At 33.5% G+C, this 12634-nt stretch overlaps 1 protein-coding gene across 2 annotated transcripts in view; it reads right to left on the bottom strand.

Annotated features, from left to right (window-relative positions):
* Nucleotides 1–12634, bottom strand: part of UNC13C (unc-13 homolog C) — a 787554-nt gene that overhangs the window by 69752 nt on the left and 705168 nt on the right. For both annotated transcript variants that reach the window (XM_054667546.2, XM_009429165.5), the window contains 2 exons: nucleotides 7021–7144; nucleotides 4192–4248 (listed from right to left, as the gene is read on the bottom strand). In XM_054667546.2, the coding sequence (XP_054523521.1) occupies nucleotides 4192–4248; nucleotides 7021–7144 (181 nt within the window). The remainder of the gene's footprint in view (nucleotides 1–4191; nucleotides 4249–7020; nucleotides 7145–12634) is intronic.

The raw sequence follows: 12634 nt of genomic DNA, 5'->3' as shown, positions 1-12634 counted from the left end.
TTAATCATATGAGTTCATTTCACAGTTTTTAAATAGCAATATTATATACCCATTGAGACTCAAAGAGTAATAGAAATGCTTGCTGAATTATAGGGGAAAATGCTTTCAGACAAGTAATTAAAAATATTTTCTATCAAATAAATTTATCTGGCTTCATCAGTCTTGACTGGTTTAACAATGTGGTCACATTATTTTCTAACAGATGCTAATAAGTGATATACGCTGGTGCTAGAAATATAATTCTTACTAGAAATAATTTCTTAGAATTTAGCAACAGATCATTCAAGTAAGGGGATCTCTGAAAGAGGCCAGCAATGAGTTATTGCCCAAGAAAAAAGCATGCAGTAAACTCAGAGTCTCAAGTGTATTTTCATCAATTGGTTTTGATATTATATCACCAGTTCCTGAAGATTTATGCATATTTTCTTTTATGTCAAATAAATCTGATTATATGAAATATTTTGAGGCAAATATATGTTATATATAGCATATATTTAATATGTATTATATGTAATACACATTATAAATGTTTTCTGTAATATATATTATATATTATAATTATATTATATATTATATATAATTATATATTACAATATATAATATAATATAGTAATATATAATATAATATAATTATATATTACATATAATTATATTGTATATTAGAATATATTATATACAATTATATATTATATATAATATTGTATATTGTAATATAGAATACAATATATAATATTGTATATTGTAATATAGAATACAATATATAATATTGTATATTGTAATATAGAATACAATATATAATATTGTATATTGTAATATAGAATACAATATATAATATTGTATATTGTAATATAGAATACAATATATAATATTGTATATTGTAATATAGAATACAATATATAATATTCTATATTGTAACATAGAATACAATATATAATATTCTATATTGTAACATAGAATATAATATATAATATATAGTAACATAGAATACAGTATATAATATATATTGTAACATAGAATACTATATATTATATATTGTAACATAGAATACTATATATTACATATTGTAACATATAATACAATATATATTATATATTGTAATATAGAATACTATATATTATATATTGTAATATAGAATACATAATTATATTATACAATATATAAATTATATTATATATTGTACTATATGATATATTATATTACATATTGTACTATATAATATATTATATTACATATTGTACTATATAATATATTATATATTGTACTATATAATACATTATATATTATATTATATATTGTACAATATATAATATAATTATAAATTATATTATATTGTACTATATAATATATAATTATATTATATATTGTACAATATAATTATAGTATACATTGTAATATATAATTATATGATTATATATTATATTATATGCTGTAATATATAATATAATTATATATTTATATAATATACATTGTAAGATATAATTATATATAATATATAATTATATATTACATTATATATTGTACAACATAGTATGATTATATATAATATATAATTATATATTATATTATATATTGTAATATATAATATAACTATATATAATATATAATTATATATTATATTATATATTACAATATATAATATAATTATATATAATATATATTACACCTAATGAAGTTCCAGATTATGAAGTAATAGAAAATGTCAAATTGTTGAATAAATACATGTTTAATGAAATAATCCCAAATCATAGCCAAACACAGAAAACCAATTAGTTCCCCACATTGTTCCATTTTTCTTGATCTTGTGTTCCTTTAGGCAGTTATCTATCAATACTCCTGAATAGGAGCTCTGAAATTTTCTATCAGTACAATTATTTCAAATAGCACCTTTTCAGCACATCATATCTGCTTTCAAATTAATATATTAAAAATTTAAAGACCCATAGTTTAACATTTTTTTTAAATGGGAGTGACATTCTAATACAATAAGAGGAAATCGTTTTATACAATTTGAAGTTCTTCATGCCAGCTAGAGTTTCAGGTTTTTGCATAATACTGTAGGAGATTTATTGCTCTGTAATTCAAATAGTAATAACTAAATGGACTGATAATTTAAAAATAAAAATCTCAAAAGCCAATAATGGAATATGATACAGAACGAAGTTATTTTTCTCATCATCAGTAGATACAAAGACTATCTTTAGTCCTTCATGTTATTTCAGTGTTGTTGAAATAATCCTGTTAGGTCATTGTATTTATAGTGTGCTTTTAGGTTATTAGAATTAAAAAAGAATTCAGTGAATTGAGAAAATAATGGGACCACAAAGCATGCTAAAGTGTTATGTTTTCTGTGGACCCTGATTTTTCCCACAGAGCATGTATATACCCTCTAGGGAACCAGTCTCTATCTCGATCAGAGTTCATAGGATTTGGATTGGGTTGTACCCAAACCTCAGGGTGAGTATGTGAGTTAAGCCAATTGGCACATGTCACTTCTCAGACCATGGTGACTGGTTTGGCAATGGTGATCATACTTCCTCAGAGCTACTGATATTCCAGGAGACTTTGCTGTGATTCCGTGCACTGAGATGGGTGTTTTTCTCTACAATATTTGAAGTTCAAAAGATGTTACATCAAAGGATGTGAGAGCAGAGACAACCAACTTACACACAGAAATGAAGGTCTGTTATGGCAACGTATCAAACAAGGAGAAGGGCAGAGTCGAGAGGCAGTGAGTATCTGGGTCCTGTAACATTGTTTGAATCCCTAATCAAGCAGTAACAGAAACCAGAGTTACCCCTGGACTATAAAATCTCATGTAGCAGTAAATTCCCTGTTTGCTTATGTTTGGCTTTCCATCACTTGAAAATGAAATAGTTCTAGCTGATAGAACACTCAACTCAGGAAACTGAAGCCTGGGGAGATGGAGTGTGCTTACTAACATCACACAGATATTAGATGCATGGCCAGGGCCATTTCTTTTGTAATAAGACCTATGTTATTTCACCTTCATGGTTTTATGTGAGAAACTTCCTCAATATATAAATCCACTTTTCAAAGTAGGCTCCAGAAATCCCAGGGAGGTAATAAAAGGGATACAGAAAGGGATAGAGATCCAAGATCCAAAATAATAGTTTGGCAGTGACATCTACCTTTTATCTTTCCTTCCAACCAGCAGCAGCACTGAACACGTGTGAGTGACAATTTTAGGTGATAGTTATATCTTCCAGATGGATTACTGGTTTTAATTTTTGTGTTAGGAATGGGATAATGTGGATGATAAAATAGAATAGTGAAATTATAAGGCACATATTTTACCTCAGTAAATAATTATACATTTTGTTTTTCCCCTGTGCTGTACATATGAAACAATCCAATACTCAATGGCACCTAACTTTGAGCTACCAGCTGGGGGAGGAATGAAGATAGCTCCCTCTGCAAGTGGGATGTGACATACACTTTGCAGTTACCAAACAAAGATAATGTATGTGTTGTCTCATTTATACTCACAACAATCCTTATAACTGATACTATTCTTTTTGCATTTTACAAGAGCCACATCTGAAGATTAGGGAGGTTAAATACTTTGGCCCATGTCACATAGTAGGAAGCATTTAAGAATTTGAAACAAGGTTACCTGTGTCTGGAACTCATCCCTTAACTACATTCTAGTAGGTAGAAATGGAATAAAAATAGCATGTATTTTAGCCAGTCAAGTTCCTATGCTAGAGGAACAGGGACTGAAGTTACCTGCATAAATCCAGAGTTTTGGGAATCTCAAATTATAACTAAGCACAAGGTCATTTAGTCAGAACATCCCCCACTTGTAATGGGACTGAACATGTTGACAAGTTCAGTGCCTGCTTTGATGAGTTTCATTTTCCCGTACTGTGTTTCTTGGTTTGAAGACTTCTCTAGACTTCACTGGATTTCTATGCAGTGTTCCATTTTGTCTTTGTTCATATCAAGCCAGTTTAATATATGAAAGAAAATATGCTCTCTAATTTAATCCAGAAGCAATAATGCTAAATGCTGCAATACAAAGTTAAAAATTCCTAAAGCAGATTGTGAAATCACAGACATACATCTTCTTAATCCTGCCATGCTAGATAGTATCACTAGGAGGAGGATGCTTGCAGAACTGTAGTTAACTCACTACTTTCCATGAAAGAGTAATTTCCTTATTTTTATTACCTTCAGTTTGGATAATTGTCCAAGATCTTTAGCTGCAATGAAAATCATCTGGGGACCCTAGAAACAAAGAAAAAGTGAGAGAAGACTCAGTCTTAAGATATTCAGTATTAGTCACAATAGAAATGCAGTCAACAGATAATTTCTTTATTTCCCTTATAAGAGTTATGGCTTATGCCAGATGCCCTTAATTGGCCTATTATAAAGATTGGGTCAAATATATCTAGTACCACTGGCAGTATAACAGTCCTCATAGGTGTCCCACTTCTGAAAGTCTTAAGTTTAGGTTAATAAGTAGGTTGCTACTAATGTAGCCAGTTTAATGTAGTATATGGATTAAATCAGTGATCTTTAACTTTTATTCATTTATTTTTAGCAGAGGCAACTTCCTCATTCTACTCCCTGCAAAAATAAATGTATGCAAAATCTGAAGATACGGGGCTAAAGAAGGTGGAACTGCTCCTTCTAAAATGCTGTCCAGTCTATTAGCGACTACCCTCTTAACCCCTCCCTCAGCCAGAGGCTTTCTCTAGAACCCCAAGGCCCTGGGGAAATGAATTTGAAAAACACTGGAATAAACTATCCAATGATTTACTAGAATGAAAAACTAGAGGCATGTCTGTTGGTGTATGTGACTGGAAAAGTACTAAATTTGGCCAAGTTCATTACAGCTTGAAATATTGTCACAGGAAGGAAAATTAGCTATTCTGAACAAATGTTATCTAGATGTTTTATCGGAGTGTGTATTTTATTGGAGAATTAAAGACTATAAGTTTGAGAATAGCGACCGTGGTTAATTTTGCTCATATTTTGTCCCGTCACCTAGCACAGTGCCTAGTACATAGTAGGAGCTCAAAGAATATTTATTTAATGAATGAATAAATGATATGTATTCATACTTGGATATCTCAATGCTAGAGAAATTTTAGGTGATGGTAAGCTTTCCTAGGGAAAACCTTATACAGAAAATGAAATGTCATAGATAGCATTTCTACTGTAACATAATATATACATTCTTGAAAAACCTCATATTCTACAAAATTGCACACTAAAAATAATAGGGCTTATGGGAAAAACAGCAATGGGCAGAACCGTCCAAGCCCTTGCAATTCTGTTACTAAAGAACTATCAAAACCATAACTGCTACTTTGGGATATGGCTTGGACAGCTAGCAGGGAACTCAGTGAAGCTAATGGTTGCCTCAAGGAATATTAAAAATGCAAAATATCTTGGCTAACACGGTGAAACCCCGTCTCTACTAAAAATACAAAAAAATTAGCCGGGCATGGTGGCGGGCGCCTGTAGTCCCAGCTACTCGGGAAGCTGAGGCAGGAGAATGGCGTGAACCTGGGAGGTGGAGCTTGCAGTGAGCCGAGATCGCGCCACTGCACTCCAGCCTGGGCGAAAGAGCGAGATTCTGTCTCCAAAAAAAAAAAAAAAAAAAAAAAAAAAAGAAGCAAAAGAAACAAAACAACAACAACAAAACAACAGAGTTCAAAAGTGGGCTGAGACAATGCTCATGCAAGTGGAGCTACCAGCAGACGGGGAAGGTAGCCTGCAATCTGTGACAGTCATGCAAGGTTCAGTTTTCCAGAGAGGGAACCCATGTACAGTTACTCTCCTCTTTTTTCCTTTTTAAAACAGGTCTGTGAAGTAGCCAAGGTGAGAGCTTTTTCTTTTTCTGCTGAAGTTATAGTTTTTCTATTACATTCCAGAGCCTCTGACCTAGGGAAATTTATATATAAACCAACCCAACTTCCAGATTATACTGACATTCCTCTATTGAACAACTACATGAGTGCTAACCGGTGTTATGGAAATATATTATGTATTGAAGTAGAATGTGTATGTGTGTGTGTGTATGTGTGTGTGTATTTATAAATGTGACTTAGAACCTATATATATGTACGCTATAAAATGATTAAAGCACACATTCATGGCATTAAGCGAAACTCAAAGTAATTTATATTTTATCACTCACCGTCTGGCAGTAAATCAACAAAAACACATGCATATTTGCATCTCGGAACACTTTATAAGAAAGTGTTTTCTAGGCATATGCTTTCACTGAATAAACATGGACTGAGTGTGTATAACTAATGTATAATAATGCATATTTTATTTCCATTTATACTTACTCATTATTTGCATCGATTTATCTTCCTCAGTCACGGAGAAAAAAATACATTACCCCATAACAGGTGCTTATTAGTGTTATTTTTCCCTTGTTTGGCTCAGGATATGTGAACAGAGATACCTGGCTCTGTGTATCCACTTGACCACTGTCTAATTTTGCAGCCAATTGATCTTTCTGGTTCTTTTCCTTTTTCTTTGTGTGATACAATCACATTTTTCAGATTCACTAAAAGATGCCTCCTCTATTAACTTCCAAGTGGGGAGGTAAGAGATGAAAGCATAATAGAAAGGTTAAAAAAAAATCCAAATAACAGTGGTGTAACTATCTCCTTAAACTGTAAAATTTAAGAAAGAAGCACAGTGGATACATTGTATCTTAATTCTATTTTCTTGAGGTCAGTAAAATTAAATAAAAATTGTATGTGTAAACCAGATAATACTATAAATAGAACTTTGATACATGTTTTAAGAGGTTAAGTTCTGACTGTCAAGCAACGTGAAGTTTGACTGCTATTGCCATTACTTAAAATTGACTTGGATAGGAAACTATCATTTGAATGATCATTGTTAAGAAACTGCATACCAAACACTTTTTCCCCAAAGGGATTTAATTAGTATTTCATCTGGATGAAAACCATTCACTTAAACCGAAAACAGATGGGTTAATGAAAGCATAACTAAACTTTATATACTTACTGTTTGATCTGTCAGAGGAGGAAGAACAATTTGTTTTTCTATTTTGTTGAGAACTAGCTTCCATAACTCTTTTAAAACTCGCTTGAGGACTGTTTTCTCACAGATTTTTGCTGAGAGACTTAATCTGAAAAAAGAAATATATATATATATATATATATATATATATATATAAACTTTTAAATTTCAGATCAAGGTATCAATTTAGGCCTTTACGATTTTCAAATGCTAAATTCCATTTACTAAATTATTATGCAAAATGTATAATCTCAAAAAAACTATTTCATGATTCTGTACATTAGATAATTCTCTATATTTGATAGAAAATGAAATCAGCATACTTCTTTTCTTATGTTGTTTTCTAAATCAACAGGCTTTGGAAAGATAAATAACTTTTTTCCCATTATACTTTAAGTTTTGGGATACGTGTGCAGAATGTGCAGGTTTGTTACATAGGTATACACATGCCATGGTGGTTTGATGCACCCATCAACCCGACATCTACATTAGGTATTTCTCCTAATGCTATCCCTCACCCAGCCCTCCACCGGCCGACAGGCCCTGGTGTGTGATGTTCCCCTCCCTGTGTCCATGTGTTCTCATTGTTCAACTCCCACTTATGAGTGAGAACATGCGGTGTTTCATTTTCTGTTCCTGTGTTAGTTTGCTGAGAATGATGGTTTCCAGCTTCATCCATGTCCCTGCAAAGGACATGAACTCATCACTTTTCATGGCTGCATAGTATTCCATGGTGTATATGTGCCACATTTTCTTTATCCAGTCTATCATTGATGGACATTTGGGTTGGTTCCAAGTTTTGACATTGTCAATAGTGCTGCAATAAACTTATGTGTGCATGTGTCTTTATAGTAGAATGATTTATAATCCTTTGGATATATAGTCAGTAATGGGATTGCTGGGTCAAATGGCATTTCTAGTTCTAGATCCTTGAGGAATCGCCACACTGCCTTTCAAAATGGTCAAACTAATTTAAACTCCCACCAACAGTGTAAAAGCATTCCTATTTCTCCACATCCTCTCCAGCATCCGTGATTTCCTGACTTTTTAGTGATCACTCTAACTGGCGTGAGATGGTATCTCACTGTGGTTTTGATTTGCATTTCTAATGCAAATGACCAGTAATAATGACCAGTAATAATGAGCTTTTTTTCATGTTTGTTGGCCGCATAAATGTCTCCTTTTGAGAAGTGTCTGTTCATATCCTTGTCCACTTTTTGATATTTTTTTCTCGTAAATTTGTTTAAGTTCCTTATAGATTAAGTAGACTAAGATTTAAGTTCCTTGTAGGATATTAGCCCAGATGGATATATTGCAAACATTTTCTCCCATTCTGTAGGTTGCCTGTTCACTCTGATGATGGTTTCTTTTGCTGTGCAGAAGCTCTTTAGTTTAATTAGATCCCATTTGTCAGTTTCAGCTTTTGTTGCCATTGGTTTTGGTGTTTTAGTCATGAAGTTTTTGCCCATGCCTATGTCCTAAATGGTATTGCCTAGGTTTTCTTCTAGGGATGTTATGGTTTTAGGTCTTAGGTTTAAGTCTTTAGTCCACCTTGAGTTAATTTTTATATAAGGTGTAAGGAAGGGGTCCACTTTCAGTTTTCTGCATATGGCTAGCCAGTTTTCCCAACATCATTTGTTAAATAGGGAATCGTTTCCCCATTGCTTGTTTTTGTCAGGTTTGTTCAACATCAGGTGGTTGTGGATGTGTGGTGTTATTTCTGAGTCCACTGTTATGTTCCATTGGTCTACATATCTGTTTTGGTACCAGTACCATGCTGTTTTCGTTACTGTAGCCTTGCAGTTTAGTTTGAAGTCAGGTAGCATGATGCCTCCAGCTGTGTTCTTTTTGCTTAGGATTGTCTTGGCTATACAGGCTCTTTTTTGATTCCATATGAAAGTTAAAGTAGTTTTTTCCAATTATGTGAAGAAAGTTAATGGTAGCTTGATGGGGATAGCATTGAATCGATAAATTACTTTGGGCAGTATGGCCATTTTCACAATATTGATTCTTCCTATCCATGAACATGAAATTTATTTCCATTTGTTTGTGTCCTCTCTTATTTCCTTGAGTAGTGGTTTGTAGTTCTCCTTGGAGAGGTCCTTCACTTCCCTTGTAAATTGTATTCCTTGGTATTTTATTCTCTTTGTAGCAATTGTGAATGGGAGTTCACTCATGATTTGGCTCTCTGTTTTTCTATTATTGGTTTATAGGAATGCTAGTGATTTTTGCACATTGATTTTGTATCCTGAGACTTTGCTTAAGGTGCTTATCAGCTTCAGGAGATTTTGGGCTGAGGCGATGGGGTTTTCCAAATATACAATCATGTCATCTACAAACAGAGACAATTTGACTTCCTCTTTTCCTATTTGAATATCCTTTATTTCTTTCTCTTGCCTGATTGCCCTGGCCAGAACTTCCAATACTATGTTAAATGGGAGTGGTGAGAGAGGGCATCCTTGTCTTGTGCTGGTTTTCGAAGGGAATGCTTCCAGCTTTTGCCCATTCAGTATGATATTGGCTGTGGGTTTGTCATAAATAGCTCTTATTATTTTGAGATACGTTCCATCAATACCTATTTTATTGAGAGTTTTTTTTAGCATCAAGGGCTGTTGAATTTTATCAAAGGCCTTTTCTGCATCCATTGAGATAATCATGTGTTTTAAGTTGCTGGTTCTGTTTATGTGATGGATTACATTTACTGATTTGTGTATGTTGAACCAGCTTTGGATCCTGGGGTGAATCCGACTTGATCATGGTAGATAAGCTTTTTGATGTGCTGGTGGATTCAGTTTTCCAGTACTTTATTGAGGATTTTTGCATCGATGTTCATCAGGGATATTGGCCGGAAATTCTCTTTTTTTGTTGTATCTCTGCCAGGTTTTGTTATCAGGATGATGCTGGCCTCATAAAATCAGTTAAGGATAAGTCCCTCTTTTTCTATTGTTTGGAATAGTTTCAGAAGGAATAGTATCAGCTCCTCTTTGTACATCTGGTAGAATTCGGCTGTGAATCTATCTGGTCCTGGGCTTTTTTTGGTTGGTACATTATTAATTACTGCCTCAGTTTCAGAACTTGTTATTGGTCTATTCAGGGATTTGACTTCTTCCTGGGTTAGTCTGGGGAGGGTATATGTGTCCAGGAATTTATCCATTTGTTCTAGATTTTCTAGTTTATTTGCATACAGGTGTTTATAGTATTCTCAGAAGGTAGTTTGTATTTCTGTGGGATCAGTGGTGATATCACCTTTATCATTTTTTATTGTATCTATTTGATTCTTCTCTCATTTATTCTTTATTAGTCTTGCTAGTAGTCTATCAATTTTTGTTAATCTTTTCAAAAAACCAGCTCCTAGATTCATTGATTTTTTGAAGGGTTTTTCATTTCTCTATCTCCTTCAGTTCTGCTCTGATCTTAGTTATTTCTTTTCTCCTAGCTTTGCATTTGTTTTCTCTTGCTTCTCTAGTTCTTTTAATTTTGATGTTAGTGTGTTGATTTTAGATCTTTCCCTCTTTTTCCTGTGGGCATTTAGTGCTATAAATTTCCCTCTCAACACTGCTTTAGCTGTGTCCCAGAGATTCTGGTATGTTGTGTCTTCATTAGTGAAGGAGACATAAAATCCTTTACAGACAAGCAAATGCTGAGATATTTTGTCACCACCAGGTCTGCCTTACAAGAGCTCCCAAAGGAAGCAGTAAATGTGGAAAGGAAAACCTGGTACCATCCACTGCAAAAACATGCCAAATTCTAAAGACCATTGACACTATGAAGAAACTGCATCAACTAATGGGCAAAATAACCAGGTAGCATCATAGTGACAGGACCAAATTCACACATAACAATATTAATCTTAAATGTAAATGGACTAAATACCCCAATTAAAGGACACAGACTGGTAAACTGGATAAAGAGTCAAGACCTATCAGTGTGCTGTATTCAGGAGACCCATCTCATGTGCTAAGACACACATAGGCTCAAAATAAAGGAATGGAGGAATATTTACCAAGCACATCAAAAGCAAAAAAAGCAAGGGTTGCAATCCTAGTCTCTGATAAAATAGACTTTAAACCAACAAAGATCGAAAAAGACAAAGAAGGGGATTACAAAATGGTAAAGGGATCAATGCAACAAGAAGAGCTAACTAATATAAATATATATGCACGCAATACCGGAGCACCCTGATTCATAAAGCAAGTTCTTAGAGACCTACAAAGAGACTTAGTCTCCCATACAATAATAGTGGGAGACTTTAACACCCTACTGTCAATATTAGACAGATCAATGAGACAGAAAATTAACAAGGATATTCAGGACTTGAACTCAGCTCAGGACCAAGTGGACCTAATAGACTTCTACAGAACTCTCCACCACATATCAACAGAATATACATTCTTCTCAGCACCACATTGCACTTATTCTAAAATTGACCACATAATTGGAAGTAAAACACTCCTCAGCAAATGCAAAAGAATGGAAATCATAACAAAGAGTCTCTCAGACCACAGTGCAATCAAATTAGAACTCAGGATTAAGAAACTCACTCAAAACCGCATGACTACATGGAAGCTGAACAACCTGCTCCTGAATGACTCCTGGGTGAATAACGAAATCAAGGCAGAAATAAATAAGTTCTTTGAAAACAATGAAAAATAACTTTTAAAGCACACAAAGTAAAATATCTTTAAAGGCAAATGATCCCTTTTTATTCATATTTAATACTTATTAAACCTAGAGCAATTTCTGATATCGGTCACCTAGGTTTGGCATGACAGTTGAGAAAAGGACAATGGAACCCTTATTTTTAACCCATGTTACAGCAGCAGAAGGTAGACCATTCTCCATAGTGGAGTCAGTCTCCCAAAGCACACGATTTTCACCCTTACCCCAATGTGTATTTAGTATATGCCAATGTTCATGGTCTAGGAACACCAAGGAAATACATTTTCAGCACTACTGGGCACTGGACCAACATAACAACATGGCAAAGGTGTATATAATTTCAATCAAGAATAAAAAATTACCTATTTTAATAGGTGTAAGGTATTCCTTACAAATTCTTCTCATGGTGACATAATGACGTAACATTATCTAGCATTTGTATAATACCTATACAAGCTATTCTTTAGAAACTTCTTCTGTATATATTTCTCATTTACTAGTATACCCATATTACAACTCAAAAACAGGCACAGAGGCTTGGGTACTTGTCCATGGAAGTGAAGCTAGTAAGTTAGATTCAAAGTTTGACTCTTCTAAATCCAGTCTGTCTTCCAATGTCCCATACTACCTCTGATGAATATGCTTATGCAGGATGTTCCAGCCTATTTGAAGACACAGTGCTGCATAAATATCTATTAAATATACTATCATATGACCCTGGCCTCTTTGAGTCTCTAAGTGAATTAAACCTGTTTCACAGAGAGCCAAAGATGGGTCATATATTTCAGGGCAGCCTCATTGACTCCCTATAATGCTACTCTGTATGCTTTTGGACTCGGAAATTATAACCTGGGCTCTAGTCATGACAGACACATTTGGCTGTTTTTAATATTTAAAGATATACATAATTGTATTTATATAATTACAATGGATAACATTG

Source organism: Pan troglodytes, chromosome 16 (genome assembly GCF_028858775.2).
Source record: "Pan troglodytes isolate AG18354 chromosome 16, NHGRI_mPanTro3-v2.0_pri, whole genome shotgun sequence".
Lineage (NCBI taxonomy): Eukaryota > Metazoa > Chordata > Mammalia > Primates > Hominidae > Pan > Pan troglodytes.
The sequence above is the reverse complement of the archived record's forward strand: the minus strand, read 5'-3'. Positions and strand labels throughout refer to the sequence as shown.